Source organism: Corapipo altera, unplaced genomic scaffold (genome assembly GCF_003945725.1).
Source record: "Corapipo altera isolate COAL_440 unplaced genomic scaffold, ASM394572v1 67, whole genome shotgun sequence".
Taxonomy (NCBI): domain Eukaryota; kingdom Metazoa; phylum Chordata; class Aves; order Passeriformes; family Pipridae; genus Corapipo; species Corapipo altera.
In genome coordinates, this window is record NW_020884906.1 from 6,663,514 (window position 1) to 6,681,554 (window position 18,041).

The following is an 18,041-nucleotide window of genomic DNA, read 5'->3' on the forward strand; positions in this document are numbered from 1 at the left end:
GAGAAAGTAGGTTTGTGTACGAGCCGCTATAAAAAGCCCGGCTTATACAATTTTAACAATAGAAAAATGATCTTTGTGCTCCAGTGCCTGCGAGCTCGGGAGGAGAAAGCGGTTTGCTCAGGTGGCTGCTGGATTACAAATGAGCCGTTTGCTTTGGGTTGGAATGACAAGCAATGGCAGTCCAGGTTGGCGGGGCGAGCCGGGAGCTCCACTGGCATGGAGGAGGGAAAACATGCTCCGATGTGGGAGCTGCCACTGGGCCGAGGCACGAAGTTCAGGCTTCGTTTTATAATTAGCCCATCAGCGGCCTAAGAGCGGTTTAATTGACTATTCCACTGTCATGTCTGCTGGGTGGGCACCTTTTCCTCCACCCAGTTTGGCACCAACTGGACATTTTCCATCTGGGAATGGGTCGCCTCCATCCCCGATGCCTGTGCCCAGGCAGCAGGGACACAGAGGTCTGTACATCCTACTGGTGCCCCATCCTGGATGGGAGGGGTAACAAGGGGACCCAGTGGGCAGCAGCCCCTGCCCCAAGGTGTCATTGTGCCTTGAAAAATTAAAGGGAGTAAATGATTCATGCTCATAAATGTTGGATGGGAACACGCAGCAGATTAATATGTTGTTGGGTTATTAGGGCTGTGCTGTGCCATCCTCCTGCCACCTGGCTGGTGTGAGTGTCACCAGCACCCCAACAGCCGAGAGGGGACAGGGGCAGGAGCAGGAGGAGATATCCCAGTCCCAGTGTGAGCATCACTTGTACCCACAGCACCATACCGGGAGGGTGGCTGGGGAGGGCCATGTGCCGGATCCAGCCCGGCAAGCACAACAACGGCCAGGCTTCTTTATTTCTTATTTAAGCACCGACATTAAATTATAATTTTCATTTACTCAGAGCACATCAATGATTTAGGGCGACGTGACATGGCAGCGGCATGAGGAGTTTAGCCAAAGGCAGCGAGTGTCTGCGCAGGGCACGGAGGGGACACGGAGCTGTGCTGGGTGGGGGGACCCGTGTGCCGGTGCTGGTGGTAGAGCTGGTTCCTTCCTCCAAGCCCATCCCTGACCCGTTTATCCGTCTCCCTGCAGGTGATTGCACTTAGTAAGAGAAGCAAGGAGGCTGAGACGGCTTTCCTGAGCGTTTACAAGCAGTTGCTGGAAGCTCCAGGTAAGCAGTGCGGTGGCGACCTGGCTGCCTAACGAGTCGCGCGCCGGCGCCGGTGCCGAGAGGAGCCAGCGAGGACCGCGGCACCCATCCCCGGCGTGGCCGGCGCATGGTGCTCTGGAGATACCAGCCGAAGAGAGGAGAGGAAGCAGCTTTTGCCATCGCTGTGTTTCAGCCCCTGAGCCAAATGCATCTTGACATTAGGAAAGGAATACATTTGCTCAGCCCGTGTAGTAACACTGCGGCTATTCCCAGTTGTCTTTTTGATGGTAAGTTAACCCAAGCACCAGCACGAGCCACGGGGACACCCTTGAACTCATTGCTTGAAGTCTTGGGAGGGGGAAACTGAGGCATGGGGCAGCCCTGAGGTTTGTGTTGGCAGAGCTGGTACCAGGGACCAGTGAGGGGCTCGGACCCCCCTCCTGCTGCTCCCCACTTTGTGTGGGTTTGTTTGTGCCAGGCATGGAGCGTCCCCCGGCATGGCGGGGACAGAGAGCTGCAAACGGCTGAAGATGCACGGAAAAGGCTCCTGCAGGGCCACTAATTCATTTTCCAGACATTTAGGAATAACAAAATGTTTTAATGATTTCTTAGGGGAATTAGGGAGACATATTTTTGTCCTCATTAAATTTTCTCCTGTGCTACAAGAACCAAATGTCAGCTCGGTTTCCAGAACCCAGTTATCTTCCCTCCCCACCTCCCCGTGCTCTCCCGCTGCGCTCCTCTTGCTCGCACACGTCTGCACACGGATGCACACACACGCACACCCCAAAACTGCTTCCCTGTGGACTCTGGACTCCTCCTCTTCTCCTCTCTCTGTTCTCCACAGCAGCATCTCTTGCTCCCCTCCTGCTCCCCAAATCCTCCCACCCGTGGTTCATCCCTGTCTGTTCCGTGTCCGCGTGTCTCTTGACAGGCGAACTCTTTGTGGAACACTTTCCAAGCGCCACATAAGTCCTGATTCGACATTTTTTGCTTTGAATGGCTGCTGTCAACACAAATCTCTGGCAGAGACTGTAACAGAGCCTGATTGCTCAGCAAGTATTTTGATAAGTGAGCTGGCTGTGTGTCTGTAATTACGGGAGAAAACCGTAAATCTTTTGGATATTGTTCACACAGATGTGGCGTGAAGGGAAGGGGGGGGAAGCAGTAAAATGTGTTAAAAGCATAATTAATGTCATTGTTGTTGGGGATGATTTGATTTAAGGCTGACTTTGACTCGTGGAGGGATTTGCAGGGCGCTGGTGGATGTGTTTGAGCAGGTTAGGATGGGGTGGCGGAAGAGATGCTGCCCTGGTGGGAGGTACCGTGGATACACCATGGGTGCCCTGTGTTCCTCTTAGAGCCAGGCAGCAGCTTGGAGCAGATGTCACTCTTCAGCCTCCACATGGAGACCTCCACCTAAGGCTGGGTCAAGTAGCCGGGGCACAGGGATGAGCTGGTGGTCCCCTGGGATACAGATGCTCCCTGGAGCTGTGCCTGCTCAGAGAAGGTGATGAGAACCCAGAACTCCTCCTGGCTCATCCTGCCATCACACAGGTGCCTCAAGCTGCTCCAGTGCCCACAGAGAGACCCCTTCCAGCTCAGGGAAAGATCCCTAACCCCACTCCCCATGGGGACAGCAGAGGGGACCTCTGTCCAGGCCTGTCGCTGTTAGTGAGCATCCAAAGGAGGGCCATGGAGATGGGGAGGGATCTGAAGGAGAAGCCACATGAGGAGCAGCTGAGGGCACTTGGTTTGTTCAGCTAGAGAAGAGGAGACTGAGGGGAGACCTCATCCCAAACCACAGCTTCCTCACCAGGGGCAGTGGAGGAGCAGGCACTGATCTCTGCTCTCTGTGAGCAGTCACAGGACCCAGGGAACAGTCTGGAGCTGTGTCAGGGGTGGTTTAGGTTGGATCTCAGGAAAAGGTTCTTCCCCCAGACGGTGGTGGGGCACTGAACAGGCTCCCCAGGGAATGATCACGGCCCAAAGGCTGCCAGAGCTCCAGGAGCGTTTGGACAACGCTCTCAGGGACAGGGTGGGATTGTTGGGGTGTCCTGGGCAGGGCCAGGAGTTGGACTGGATGATCCTTGTGGTGCATTCCAACTCAGGATATTCTGTGATTCTGTGATCCTGCTGCAGCACTGCCAGTGCCGCTAAAGGATGGCCAATGACGCCAGCTAGTGGCAGCACTTATTTTTATATATATATATTTATTACTTATTTATTGTTTTATATATATATTTAAAAAGATACATATATATAGTGGGTGAAGGTATGGAGCAATAGATAAGTGTGCTGGGCAGGGCCACGCTGCTTCCCACAAAGCTGACTGTGCCATTGGTGGGTGATGCCACACTGTGGACCTGGAGCGTGTGGTGCCCCAAGGTCCTGTTTTGGCAGAAGTGTCTCCCATGTCACCCATTACCCATCTCTGCCAGCAGTGAGTCACCACTGCAGCAGTGTCAGGTCTAACCTGTCCCAATGGGAGATGTGATCCATGGAGGAAGGAACTGTCCCCTGTGCCGTGGGCAGTGTCCTGATCTCCTGTGTGGCTCAGAGTGTGATGGAAGCACATGGCACCCATGGCAGATGATGTGCTTGGTTTTCAGTGTGTCCTCTCTCCAGCCCTGCAGCAGGAGGGTTTGTTCACTGGCAGCACGAGCAAGGCATGAGCTTGGCATGAGCTTGGCATGAGCATGGCATGAGCTTGGCATGAGCATGGCATGGGTTTGGTACTCAGTCCCAGCACCCTTGTGGTGCACCCCAGTATCTCACATGGTCTCAGAGCCAACCCCACAGCCGAGGGCAGCGTTTCCCAGTGGATGGGCAGCATGGCATTAGCACAGTGTAATTAATCCAGCCGGGCATTTTGTACCCACGCTGTCCCTGGCTGATGCAGGAAGTGGAGCCAAAGCACCACTTGCTCTTTTCCATTCCCAAAGCTCCGCTCCCCACCACTTCATCCTGGAATGTCGGCTCCAAATGGGGAGCAGCACAGGGGGGGTCACCCCGGCTTGGAGATGAGAGGAGTTGTGGGTGCGGATCCAGCGGGGCCTGCCCTGGGGTTTATCCCCATGGAGGCAACTGCAGGCTGGCACTGAGCCTCCTGCCAACACCCCCAGGGCTGGGGAGCGTGGGGGGGACCCCCAGCCCCTGCAGCCCCTGGTTTAATTAATTAATTAATTAAACCCCCAGGGTTTAATTACCTGTATCGTTATCTCTGCTCGGGTGCTTACAGGTGTTATTAATGGCTCTGGGAGCATCTAGTGTGGTTTGGGCTGTGCCACATCACCACAATCCCCTTTGATGGTGTGGTCGTGCATCCTTGGGTGGGAAACCAGCCTGTGGGATGCTGAGCTGAGGAATGCCACGAGCCAAAGGATGCCATGAGCATCCCAGGAGAGTCCCACCTGGAGCTCAGTCCCTATTTCAGTGCCAAATTTCAGCATTTGCCTCTGGACCCCAGAATCTGGGCACAAACCTCTTATTCCATCCATCCATGGAGTCTCTATGATGCCCAGCAGAAAGAAGGGAGAACATTCTCTGTGGAGAAGGATTCTCCAGGGGCTTTTGGCATTAACATGTGGGGTCTGGCAGTCGCTGGTCCTGTGGGGAAACCACATGCTGGGTGCTGTGGTGAGGTGCTCTGGGGTGGGAGGGCAGCAGTGGGTCAGAGAGACCCCCAAACCCCATTTGGGGGGAACATGTCTCCAAATCACTCATTTCCAAGGAACATCCATCCATACTGGGTGTCTTTGGGGCAGGGTCACCTCGAAGTCACCTGGTGTGGCAGCTGACACCCTGAATCCCATAGCATGCCCTTGGTAGTACCAGGCCCTTTATCCCACAACACATCCATCTCAGCCAGGGATTTGCTGAGCAGCAGGGCTGTTTCAAGTGGAGAAAGCCAGGGGTTGGATTTTTTTTCTATCACAGTTATTATCTTTTACCCTTGGATGCCTGCCATGTGTCCGTGCTGTATAGTAGCGCACCCAACTCCATCCCACTTGCCTGTTTGTCTAACTTTTTGACCCTGGAGAATTCAAATCTATTTTCTTTCCTCTTCTTTTCTTCAAAAAAAACCCACCCAACAATCCCAAACCCCAAACCTATATTAACCTGGCTCAATAGGAGGCATTTTCTTGAACTTATTAAAAAATCCAGACTTGTAAATTAATTTGTTCATGTTGTACAATGGCAGTGCAGATGGACTCATTAGCATGCACACAACAAATAATTATAGATGAATTTTTAGCTGGCCTGCTTAATGGGCTTGCTGGGTTAATTATGTCAATGTATAATTACATCAGCCCTGGGAGACATAATGGCACACCCCGCTGAGCAGACACCAGCTAATGATGGTGTAATGCTGACAGAGGGAAGACGGACGGCTCCGAATGCACCTGCTTACCTCGGCACAAACCGCCATTGTCTGTGCCCAAACCGGCCGTGCTGGCGGCACCGGGGCACGGGAGATGTCCCCATGGCCCCTGCCTGTCCTTCGGTGCCTCGGGGCTGGCAATGAATGGCAGGAGCCAGGGGTGTGCCCATGGCCCTGGAATGGCAGGACCCAGGGGTGTGCCCAAGGCAGCTGGAAAGGCAGGACCAAGGGGTATCCCAATGGTATCTGGAATGGCAGGACCCAGGGGTATCCCCATGGCACCTGGAAAGGCAGGACTCAGTGTATCCCTGTGGCACTTGGAAAGACAGGACGCAGGGATGTTCCCACGGCACCTGGCACGCTGCGGGTTGTTTTAAGCGGGGTGTGGAGAGTGGCTGCCCAGGGCTGGGTGATAAGGAGGGTGGGCAGTGGGTACCCGGGCTGGTGGTGGGCATCCCTGCTGCTCACCCTGCATCCCACATCCCACAGACCCCGCTCCTGTGCTGGAGGCTGCCCGGAGCCTGGAGGACCGGCTGCAGCAGCTCCAGCGCCTCGAGCCCAACCCGCCTCCCCTGAAGGATCTCAGCCGCCCCTGGAAAAAGCACACGGAGCTCGGCAGCACCAAAGGTACCGCTGTGGTCCCCAGCTGGGCTCCCCCACGTGCCTCTGAGCACCCCTGGGATGCAGGGTGGGTCCTGGGGCCAGGATCTGGCCCCTGGCCTGTGGTCCCCAGCGGCCACCCGCTGCTGTCCCCTCCGCAGCCATGTGACATGTGTCCCCCCGCAGAGCGCAGGGAGGGGACATCGCCGGCAGCTGACGGCCTCGACAGCAGAGCACCAAGCACAGAGACCTCAGTGCAGAGAAATGAGGCAGAGAAGCAAAAGTACGTGAGTACTGGGAATGGGGTCGTTTCAGGGCACGATGGGAACATGGAGATCTGTCCCTGCTCCTGCACAGGGATGTCCATCTGTCTGTCTCTCCTTCCCTTTGCTCCTTTCCCTTCAGGTTGGGAGTGGTCACATCCTTCCCAGAAACCTGATACACCACCTTGGACTCTCAGTGTCTGACCATCCATCCCCAGTCCCAGGTGGTTTTGGGGCAGAGCCAGGGCAGGTCCCTCCTGCCATCCCTGTGTGCTATCTCCGTGACACGTGGCTTTGCTCAGACAAATGGCTTAAACCCAGGTCTCTGGATGAACCTCATTAAATGACCTTTTAATTTGGAGGCTCCCAGCTTTCTCGGTGCCTTCATTGTTATTCCTTAACACGCTGCGTCGGGAAACAAATGAGGAATCTTTAAACCCTAAATTACAGATCTCTGCGAGTAAGTTCCTGGCAAGTGCAGGCTATAAATAATGCAGAATAACTTTCCCTGATTGCTTCCCCCTCCTCCAGTTAATTACAGGTGAGGGGTGGGCTGTCATTCCCCCCTCTGAGGGGTTTCAGCCACAGGGATCAGGGACAATTTTCAGCCCAAACTGAATTTTTTTTAGACCTGGGGCAATAAACTTCTTAACATCAAAGGATAACACGACTTGAATGTGTCTTGGTGTCCAGTGATGGGTCTTCTCTGGCTTCAGTGAGGGATGGGGTCAGTGAGGAGATGCAGTGAGGGGTCTCTGTGTGATTTTGGGGGGTGTGGGGTTGGCACAGCTGTGGTGCCCCCAGCACATCCCTCATGCCCATCTCTCACAGGGGGCTCCGGGAAGGACAGGTCACTTTGGCCTCTCGGCTGGGGGAGGCAGAGGAGAAGATCAAAGTGCTCCACGCAGGTAGGGGGGCCAGGATTGGGACTAGTGACCACAGGGGGCCAAGCCCCCGCCCTACAACTCACCCTCCTCTTCCTCTTCCCAGCGCTGAAGGCCACGCAGACGGAGCTGCTGGAGCTGCGGTGTAAATACGACGAGGAAGCAGCATCCAAGTAAGTTGCCAGCGGTGCCAGGTCCATGTCCAAGGCTGATCCAAGATGCCCGTGGCAGCACTGGGACTTTCCCGTGGTGCTGCTAAATGGCTTGAGGAGCTGAGATACTTTAAACCACTGCAGGAACATCCACAGTTGTGGCGTCCTTATCCCTAAACTTCTGCCCAGGCCCTGGGCTGTGTCTGTGCCTCTGCACCCGCTGACACCTCTTGCTTTCTCCTTGCAGGGCAGACGAAGTCGCCATGATCATGACCAACCTTGAAAAAGCCAACCAGGTGAGCCAGGAGCTGACTTTCTGGGAGCTGATGGGGTTCCCCCCGCAGAGCCCAGGGTGCTGCACCCACCACAGCACCCTGAGCATCTGTGTGGGCTGGATGTCTGTCCCCAAATTGACAAAGGATTGCTGGGCACCAGGACTGGGGATCCCTACAAAGGGGAGCTCAGGTTTCCTTCCCTTGCTGTGACCCCCTCCCCATGCTGGGGGTCACTGGTGTTTTTGAGCTCCTTACAGGCTCCATTTGTCACCTTCAGCCTCTCCCAGGTGTTTTAGGGCACAACACACACGGCTCCGGTGTAATTACTCCTGGTCTTGTCCATTCCTCTTAATTAGTTTTATTTAATTCTGAAAATATAGGTACAAATAAAGGCAGGTGGATAATAAAAGAGGCTTAAAGAGCAATTTGCATGTAAAATAAAAACGACCTTTTGGGTGGAACAAGGCAGTGTTCTGGAGGTGGTCTGCACCCAGTGCCCAGGGATTGGGATTGGGACCAGCATTAGGATGCAGGAAGCTTAAATACGTGGAGGGAGCTTATGGTACTGGTGGTGGGAGCAGAATGCTTGGGATGGGGACTCTCCTATGCCCCATGTGGGATGGGATGAGCCACAGGTGCCCAGTCTGATGCCCTTTCTGTTCTCCTGCAGCGAGCGGAGGTGGCGCAGAGGGAAGTGGAGAGTTTGCGGGAGCAGCTGGCGGCCGTCAACAGCTCCCTCCGCCTGGCCTGCTGCTCCCCGACGGGCACTGCTGGGGTGAGAGCACCCCTCGGGGCCAGGGGCACCCCTCAGGGCCAGGAGCACCTCTCAGGGCCAGCAACACCCCCTCAGGGCCAGCAGCACCCCATCACAGCTGGGAGCACCCCTCAGGGCTGGGAACATCTGTCACAACCTGGAGCATCCCATTGCTCTTGGGAGCACCCCATCATAGTTAAGAGCACCATACAGCAGCCAGGCATACCCCACAGCAACCAGGATCACCCCATTGCACTTGGGAGCATCTTTTTGTGTTCAGGAGCAGCCAACCATGTTGAGGAGCAAGCCCAAAATACCCAAGGCATGTTTCCACCCTGAGGTGGTGATGCTGGCCATGCCCTCCAGCCTCCCACGGGGAGGGGGACATGCACTCCCATAGCACTCAGATGCACTTGGGAGACCTTTAAGGGCAGAGGAAAACTCTGTCCAGCCCCAAGGCTCCATCACCTGGGTCCCCATCCTGTAGGACTGAGCTCTGGAACCGCCTGCCACACATGGGGATGTGTCTGACAGGGAAGGGTGGCCTTTGTCCTCGTGTTGGATGTCTGGGAACTGACAGTGTCCCTTCTTCCAGCAGGACAAAGTGAACTATTCCATGTGCTCAGGGTCAAGACTGGAGGCAGCTCTGGCTGCCAAGGACCGGGAGATCCTGCGGCTTCTGAAGGACATCCAGCACCTCCAGAGCTCACTGCAGGAGCTGGAGGAGTCCTCTGCCAACCAGATCGCCGAGCTGGAGGGGCAGTTGGCTGCCAAGAATGAAGCTATCGAGGTGCGCCCATTGGGGTTTGGGGCTTGTGGGGGATGGGGGACGTGGGTCCGGCTGTACCGGGTGTGCACCGAGAGCCAGCTGTGAGGACTCCCCTCCTCTTCTCCTCTGCAGAAGCTGGAGGAGAAGCTGCAGGCACAGGCGGACTACGAGGAGATCAAAACAGAGCTGAGGTATGGCTTAGGTGGCATCCATGGCTGCCTGCCTGTATCCCAGCTGGCGCAGTGCCGCCGGCACCCACGGCAGCGCTCCAGCAGCCGTAACACTCGGCAGCTTGCTGGCAGCAAAGCACCACGGCCACCAAGTCACCCCCTTGTCTCCCTCCCAGCATCCTGAAGGCGATGAAGGTGGCCTCTGCTGGCTGCAGCCTGCCCCAGGCAAGTGCCGTGGCGCGTGCCGACGCGCTGGCCGGGCTGTGCCAGCCCTGCCGCCGGTGCCTCCACCGCCCGTTCCCATCTCGGCTTGGCTCCTTGCAGAGCATATCGAAGGCAGAGGAGGCCCTGCTGTTGGGGAAGGAGGCTTTCTACCCCTCCCAGAAGTATCTGCTGGAGAAGCCCAGCCTGCTGGCCAACACTGGTAGGGCTCCCAGGTTCCATGGCATCCCCAGTCCCAGTGGGAACATCTCTGGGAATGTGGGCAGTGGGGACAGATCCTGTGCTGACTGCAGGAAGGAACCTGGAGCCAGTGGTGGGGTGGGGGGAAAACGGGGTGGGATGTCACCTGGGGAAGCTGAGGGGCTGTGCTGGGGCTGTTGCCAGGGGGACTCTAGCGCGTCTCCCTCTCTCATTCCTCTCTAGAGGAGGATCACTCTGAAGATGAGTCGGGGAAGGATTCGCTGGGCATGGAGCAGCCGTACCCATCCCCCCATCACGCCCCAAGCGATGAACCTGTGTCCCCCACTCCCCTCCCACCACTGCCTGGCCCTGGTGGGGCCCCCGATGGTCCCCGGACTTTTTCTCTGTCCCCCTTCCCAGGGGGTGAGCGGCTTTCAGGGGACCCCAAGGCCCCCCACTGCCCACTGCCCACGTACAAGAGCGAGAGCACTGCCGGGGGACCCTTCCCCTCCTCCTTCTTTGGGGCCAAAAGCAGCACTGTGCACCCTGTGCCTGCCACCAACGCCGCAAGCCCGCCCGGCGAGAACTCCGAGGGCAGCGCCGGCAGCTCCGCCGAGGAGGAGCAGCTGGACACGGCCGAAATCGCCTTCCAGGTGAAGGAGCAGCTGCTGAAGCACAACATTGGGCAGCGGGTCTTCGGGCACTACGTGCTGGGGCTGTCTCAGGGCTCCGTCAGCGAGATCCTGGCGCGACCCAAGCCCTGGCACAAGCTGACAGTGAAGGGCAAGGAGCCGTTCATCAAGATGAAGCAGTTCCTCTCCGACGAGCAGAATGTGCTGGCCCTGAGGACTATCCAGGTGCGCCAGAGAGGTGAGTGGTTGGGGTGGCCCCGGCCAACAGGTCCTGCCCTGGGATGCTCCAAGCAGTACCATGGGATCCCCTCCCAGTGCACACCACTTCACCCCAGCAGCACCCTCCCGTGCCCCATGCTGCGGCAGGGGTGCTCACCAGCCCATGATGTGCTGGCAAGATAGGCAGGGATGTTGCTCCCACCAGGGGCACTCCAGGATTGTCCCTGGTGGGATGGAGCCGGCTGCCGGCTGGGATGAGCCCTGGCAAACAGCAGCAATTAACAACAACCCATCGCTGTGGAAGCTGCGTCCCTGGACGTGCTTTACTCATTTATTCTGACAAGTGCCATTTAATTATTCATTAGGCTGTTCTGTGCTGTATGAATCAATGTGCTTGGGAATATTTTGTTAAAATAATGAAGTTTTGGTGCTGCGGGACCTCAGTGGGTGTTGGCATCACCACGGAATGGTGGCTCCTGGCTCCAGGGATGGCGACTGCTGGTGCCCTCTCAGAGGTGGCAGCGGGTCACTTAAATCCCTGTGGTGGAACCAGGACTGGACAGTGCATGTCCATGGTCCATGAATCTGCTGGTTTCATCCTGGAAGGCTCCGATTTATTCCCTGGATCCTATCCACCATTAACCCTTCACCTGCACAGCCAGGAGGGCACAGTGCCAGGGATGGGGACATGGTCCCTGTGCCCATGTCTCTGCTCAGCACCCTACGTGCCAGTGTGGAGCGGGCGCCCTTGGATGGGATGAGCAAGGTGGTGGGAGGTGCCATGCCAGAGGCAGGAGCTGGCAACCACAGCTCCCGGGGCTCCGGTAGCGACTAATCGGGAATGACATTTGTCTTCAAACCAGCATCCCTAAAAATAACTGAACATGAGGAGCAGTAAATACTTCCTGACATACAAGTGGAGCTTGTAAAACCAGCGCCGGTGACAAAGCTGTTATCCTGCCTCTTTGATCAGGTAGCATCACGCCGCGGATCAGGACACCGGAGACCGGCTCCGACGACGCCATCAAAAGCATCCTGGAGCAGGCAAAGAAGGAGATCGAGTCGCAGAAGGGAGGTAGGTGCTGGCATAGGGTGGCCCCGAGGGGTGGCTGAGCCCCTGGGTGCTGTGTGGCTGTGGGTCCCACCCAAAAAATGGCCTTTTCTGGGGCCACTCACGCACTGACATCCACAGAGAATTTTTTGGCCATGGTGGAAAGAATTAAATGCTGTCAAGGACGGAAGGAAGAATCACCGTGCAGCAGTGTTCATATCTGGGCTTTTGGAAACTTTGGATGCACTTTTTCTCCCCCCCTGCCCCAAAACAGATGATTAAATGAGGATGCACAATCCATCTGGCACAAGGAATCATTAAAGCAGATGTGCTCACAGTAAATTACAAGAAATGAAATACATTAAAACAGGTAGTCTGCTGAGAAAGCAGAATCCTGGAGAATTAAATTAGACGGGAACAGTGGAAAAACAGACAGGGAAAACAAACATGTTTGTCTATCGTGTCATTGGTAATGGGATTTATTTTGCAATCATCAAAAAAGAAGCTGGCTTTGAGTATTGAAGCTTAGTGGGCACTGCTGGTCCTGCTCTGCGCCCACATCCAAACCAGACTGGGATAAATCCCTTTTCCTCCTGCATTTTGAATTACGGCCACATGGTGAACAGTGTGTCCTCGGGGCTCCCCTCACCCCTTTTCTCTGCAGGGGAACCCAAGGCACCATCAGCATCGCAGGCAGTGGCCAACGGGGCGGGCGGCAGCAGCTCGGAGGACGCCATCAAGAGCATCCTGGAGCAGGCGCGGCGGGAGATGCAGGCGCAGCAGCAGGCACTGCTGGACATGGAGTCGGGGGGCAACGGGCGCCCCACGGACCCGGCGCCTGCCGAGCGCTCCACGCTGGCCACCGTCAGCCAGAACGTCACCCCCGCCTACGTGAAGCAGGAGGAGGGGAGCGGGGCCAGCCCCGGCCCCCCGCAGACGCCCCTGGCCGTCCTCTCTCCCGCCGCCTTTGTCCAGAGCATCATCCGGAAGGTGAAGTCGGAGATTGGCGACGCCGGCTCCTACTTCGACCAGCACTGGGCGTCGGAGCGCAGCCTGCTCAGCCGGCCCTACACCTCTGTCTCACCTTCGCTCTCCTCCTCCTCCTCGAGCTACTCCAGCATGGCCAATGGCCGGGGCTGGCCGCGGGGTGAGCCCGGCGAGGGCGGCACAAATGAGGATGAGCTGCCACCGGCGGATGAGGAGCCCCACCGGCTGTCGGAGATGAAGGCAGAGGGAGCCGGCACAGAGCCAGCAGCTGGTGGGCGTCTCTCCTACTATCCCACGTACGTGCCACGGACCCTGAAGCCCACCGTGCCACCGCTGACGCCAGAGCAGTACGAGATGTACATGTACAGGGAGGTGGACACGCTGGAGCTGACCCGGCAGGTCAAGGAGAAATTGGCCAAGAACGGCATCTGCCAGAGGATCTTCGGGGAGAAGGTACCAACCTGGAGAGGGGGGGTCCAGTGTCCCCTCCACAAGCCAGAGCCCAGGGCTCATTGGTTGCCTTCACCAGCTCCTTCCAGGATCCCCTTTTTCCCCAGTGGCTTTCCCCTGGGAGGATGCTGAGTCCTCAGGATCTGACCCAACCCCAAATTGTCTCCCAGTGGTCACCACTAACTGGTTGGTGGCACTTCCCACCAGGAATGCCCAGTCCCTGTGCAGAGACCTGCTTGGACCACCCTCCCATCCCACTGAGTATCCCACCATCAACATCTATGGCTGGGGGCAAGGGGTCCATATGTGCCGTGGGGCATTGGGTGGCAGCAGGTGGCAGAGGGTGACAGCCTAATTCCCCTCCCTTTACATGGGGACGGAGGACAGGCAGCATCCCAGTGCTGGGGGGAGTGCACCCCACCTTCGGCGAGTGACATGTGCATGGTGCCCTAGGTGCTGGGACTGTCCCAGGGCAGTGTGAGTGACATGCTGTCGCGGCCCAAGCCATGGAGCAAGCTGACACAGAAAGGTCGGGAGCCCTTCATCCGCATGCAGCTCTGGCTGACCGACCAGCTGGGCCAGGGCATCAGCCAGCAGCCCACACCATCCCAGGGTAAGTGACACTGCTGTCCCCCCTGTCTCAGTGGTTCCCATGTGCCATCAGTGTCCCTAGCCCTTCTGTGACCATCCTCTGCATCCAGGATGTTTGTCCCACTCCCACCTCAGCTTCTAGAAGAGCTGTCCCTGCCACCTCCAGCACCCACACCCTGATCCTGGGAAGCTCCTTTCATTCCCAACCTCCTTAATTTAAAACAAAAAAAAGGAAAGCCACGTAAAAAATCTTTGGCTTCATGCCTGGCATAAAACAGTAATGAATTTTTTTATGTTAGTGTCATTTTCTATCTTTAATTAGTCCACTGGTACCCCCTGCTTTCCCATAGCCACTGGAGGGCAGAGCCAAAGGCATCCCTCAAAATAACCTTCATGTGCTGTCCCTCCTGCTGTCCCCCTGACCCCTGTCCCTGGTGTCACACAGCCAGCCCGGCGGAGCCCCAGCCATCCCCCTCGCCACCCCCCAGCCCTGCTGAGCACGACAAGGGCTGCCAGGAGCCCCTCACCCTGGCCCTGGAGAGCAGCAAGGAAAACCAGCAGCCTGAGAGCCGGTCGACGCCCACGCTGGGTGGGAAGACGTACCCCAACAGCCAGGGACCCGTGGGCATCCAGGAGATCGTTGCCATGTCTCCCGAGCTGGACACCTACTCCATCACTAAGAAGGTCAAGGAGGTCTTGACAGACAACAATTTAGGTGCGGACCCTCTCTCCGTCCGGGTTTTCAGGAGCTGCTGGTGAGGCTGCGTGGATCCAGCACTCCAATTCCCATAGATGCAAGCCCCCATGGTTCGCTCAAGGCGATTCTGGGAGGATGCTGGCTGGGAAATGGGATGTGCCCACTCCACAGGGGGACTATAGAGCCCATCATACTGCTCTACCCCCTCTAACCACCTCTGCTTCTCCTCCACCAGGCCAGCGGCTGTTTGGGGAGAGCATCCTGGGCCTGACGCAGGGCTCGGTGTCCGATCTCCTCTCCAGGCCCAAGCCGTGGCACAAGCTGAGTCTGAAGGGGAGGGAGCCCTTTGTCCGGATGCAGCTCTGGCTCAATGACCCCCACAATGTGGAGAAGCTGCGTGACATGAAGAAGCTGGAGAAGAAAGGTGAGGGTTGGGGTGACACGGCCTCACCGGTGTCAGGGTGCTGTCCGGGCGGGGGGTCCCGGGCCGGGGGGCGAGCGGCGCGCAGCTGGGTGTCCTCTCCTGCAGCCTACCTGAAGCGCCGGTACGGGCTGATGAGCGCCGGCTCGGACAGCGAGTCCCCCAGCGCCCGCTCCGAGTGCGCCAGCCCCAGTGTGCCGCCACAGGACCTCAGCCTCCTCCAGATCAAGAAGCCACGGGTGGTGCTGGCCCCGGAGGAGAAGGAAGCCCTGAAGAAAGCCTACCAGCTGGAGCCCTACCCCTCCCAGCAGACCATCGAGCTGCTCTCCTTCCAGCTCAACCTCAAGACCAACACTGTCATCAACTGGTTCCACAACTACAGGTATGGGCACTCCTGAGCTTTGGTCATCTGATGGTGCTGTGCCACCAAGGTGGTGTCACTGCTCTTCTTCCAGCCTTCCCAGCCTCTCTTCCCTAGATGGGACGTGCAGACCCACACATGGTCACTGGACATCCCCAGGTGTGGGACTGTAGCCAAAATACTACCTGTGCCCTGGCTGGTGGGTGTTCAAGAGTGTTTACCACCTTGAGTCATGTTGAGCATCTAAAGAGGTTTCCGTGCTCATATCCACCTGCTCACTGGAGCAGGAGCTCCACAATGGGTGGGGGAAAGCCTTCTGGAGGCTCCTGGAGCACAGGATTCATCCCTACAGCAGCCCAGCAGCACAGGCTTCATCCTTAGGCAGTGCTGTAGGTGGACATATCCCATTTTTCTGGCTGGAGATGCTCTTTCAAGACATGCTGTGTCTGTGACACGGGGTGAGGGATGGAGGTCGCTGACCCTCCGCTGTTGTGTCCCGGCAGGTCACGGATGCGCCGGGAGATGCTGGTGGAGGGCGCTCAGGACAATGACACGGACCCAGAGCAGAGTGGGGGGACGGCCATCCCCGGGCGCCGGGCCCCCCACAGCCCCGACTCGGACGCCGAGGATCGTAAACCCGTGTTCGCGGGGGGCGAGCACCCCTGTGCTGCTGTGCCCGTGAAGGTGAAGGAGGAGCAGGGGGACACAGGTGGCTGGAGCCGCCGGCGGGACTCACACAGCCCGGCCGGGGCGGACGAGGGGACCGGACCTCCCCAGGAGGAGCGGGAGACAGCCCCCCACGCCGCCGCCCCCAGCGCCAGCAGCCTCTCACGGCGGGGAGGCCGTGCCGGTGCCACCGCCGGGGGACCCCCAGCACCACCACCGCCGCACCCCGACAGCTCCCAGTCCTCCGCAGGGTCATCCCGTTGCAGCTTGGAGGTCTCCCCAACATCACCCTCGGCGGCTTCCTCACCCGGCCTCACCGGCTCAGCCTCACCGGGACCATCCTCAGCTGGGCCGGTCTCACCGGCGCTCCCACCAGCTCCCGGCCCCCGGCTCAGCACCAGCGTCCAGCGGCGCCACGAGAAGATGGCCAACCTCAACAACATCATCCACCGCCTGGAGCGGGCTGCCAACCGCGAGGAGGCCCTCGAGTGGGAGTTCTGAACCCCCCCCGCCGCCCTAAATATATATATACACAGCCACATATATATATATATTTTGATAAATGCAGTGTGCACCGAGAGGCGATGCCGGTGCCAGGAGGGGAGCACCCGTGGAGAAAGGGGGTACCCTCCCCCCACCCCTGCTATGAAGCCACCCCCTGGCTTTGTTTTAAATGTGAAAAAACTGGGAACAATTTTAGAAAAGAAAAACAAAACAAAAAAATATTTATAGACCTCTTTTAGATATTTTAATAAAAGGATACTTTGGAATTTATTAACAGCTTAAGCTGCTTTGATATTAAAGATAGCTATAAAATCAAGATGATGTAGCAGTCGTGTCATTAAATGTACACTGAAGTCTTGTAGTTTGCCACTGGATGAGATTAAAAACAAATTAAAAAAAACCCAAACAAAAACCAACCCACAGAAAAGACTTTTTGAGCAAAGCCATCAAGAAGCACTATGAGACTGACCAAATTTAAGAAACTTTTGCAGTTTCCACCCCTGTCTGTAAGACACTGCATCGCTTCTGCCCCAGCCAGAGACTGCGTCCTAGTCCCTGAAGACTCTAAAGTGACCCCCCGACGCCATCGAGTATGTATTTAGTTCTGGTGGTTTATGTTTTTGGAAACCTTCGTAACACAGAATGTCCCGTGCGGTTGTATATGTTGTAGAGATGTCTGCAATAGCCTCCTGGAACAAGATGTAGCATGGTCCCAACGCCATCCCTCGCGCTTCCTCCAGCCGGCAGCCGGTGGCAGCTCCACTGTGGCGCGATGCGGCTGACACCAGCTCCCAAGGGAAGAGAGAAAATATGGCAACAGCAAAGAAAGCAAACTGTGCTTGGGATTTTGGGAGCAAGGTGGGAAGAGGTACCTGGATGTGACGCTCAGGGATGGCACCGGCTTGCAGGGGATGGACATCCATCCCATCCCGGTTCCCTGTGCTCTGCCATAGTCCATTTGGGAAAGGAAAAGAGATGGAGCCTCCCTGGGGCAGCAGTGCTTGGGGTGAGCACCCAAAATTCATGAGCCCTGCTCTGCTCGGGGCTGCTCCAGCATCACAGCCAGTTCTTGTGGCTGAAGCACTTTTTTTAGGGAGAGCACCCGGGTAGAAGGAGCATCCCCTTCCCACAGCCGTGTCCCAGGCAGTGGTTGTTGGTGGTGCCAGGATGAGCCTTGGGATGTCTCACCTGCCTGAATTGGGCAAGCTCAGCCCTGAACTGGGCAAAGCACTATCGAGCTTTGGCTTTCCAGGGTTGATCCTGTGCAGGATCAGCTCAGTGGTGGCACTATCATGGCATGCTCCCTGTCCCCCACCCCGACCCCACCACCTCCAGCCAGCCTGTGCTGACAAAATGCCTTTAAACGATTCAGGGTGGCCTGTGCTGGGCTGCCCTGCCCTGCCCCTGCCATCGCCCACCAAGCCCCACGCCACCAGGAGGGCTCCCTGCCAGGCTCCCAGGCTATGCATTGACTGATTTTCCACTGTAAACATTTTTATCAGAATAGAAGGTATTTTTATATTCAGGTGGTGGTGGATGAGCAATGCTGAAGGCGCCTCAGTGAGGGCACGGCTCTCCTTGCCCACCTGCCCTGCCCCAGTGTGCCCACGGCCGCTCTTTTCCCTGCCACCACGCTGAGGAAGGTCGAGGTGCAACCATTGA

General features: G+C 57.1%; 1 protein-coding gene across 9 annotated transcripts in view; it reads left to right on the forward strand.

Moving 5' to 3' along the window:
• The window catches only part of CUX2 (cut like homeobox 2), a 66,719-nt gene extending 49,949 nt beyond the window's left edge, over positions 1 to 16,770 (forward strand). For 4 of the 9 annotated variants that reach the window (XM_027652204.1, XM_027652203.1, XM_027652202.1 and 1 more), the window contains 18 exons: positions 1,090 to 1,434; positions 6,021 to 6,158; positions 6,318 to 6,414; positions 7,226 to 7,302; positions 7,385 to 7,451; positions 7,678 to 7,726; positions 8,376 to 8,480; positions 9,055 to 9,249; positions 9,361 to 9,419; positions 9,575 to 9,822; positions 10,044 to 10,670; positions 11,625 to 11,726; positions 12,367 to 13,142; positions 13,593 to 13,752; positions 14,176 to 14,445; positions 14,663 to 14,851; positions 14,957 to 15,230; positions 15,713 to 16,770. In XM_027652204.1, coding sequence (XP_027508005.1) covers positions 1,275 to 1,434; positions 6,021 to 6,158; positions 6,318 to 6,414; positions 7,226 to 7,302; positions 7,385 to 7,451; positions 7,678 to 7,726; positions 8,376 to 8,480; positions 9,055 to 9,249; positions 9,361 to 9,419; positions 9,575 to 9,822; positions 10,044 to 10,670; positions 11,625 to 11,726; positions 12,367 to 13,142; positions 13,593 to 13,752; positions 14,176 to 14,445; positions 14,663 to 14,851; positions 14,957 to 15,230; positions 15,713 to 16,376 — 4,257 coding nt within the window. In that variant the 5' untranslated portion in view covers positions 1,090 to 1,274 and the 3' untranslated portion in view covers positions 16,377 to 16,770. The remainder of the gene's footprint in view (positions 1 to 1,089; positions 1,435 to 6,020; positions 6,159 to 6,317; positions 6,415 to 7,225; positions 7,303 to 7,384; positions 7,452 to 7,677; positions 7,727 to 8,375; positions 8,481 to 9,054; positions 9,250 to 9,360; positions 9,420 to 9,574; positions 9,823 to 10,043; positions 10,671 to 11,624; positions 11,727 to 12,366; positions 13,143 to 13,592; positions 13,753 to 14,175; positions 14,446 to 14,662; positions 14,852 to 14,956; positions 15,231 to 15,712) is intronic. The other 5 variants (XM_027652209.1, XM_027652208.1, XM_027652207.1 and 2 more) reach the window with 4 other exon arrangements.
• Positions 16,771 to 18,041: the final 1,271 nt, after the last annotated feature.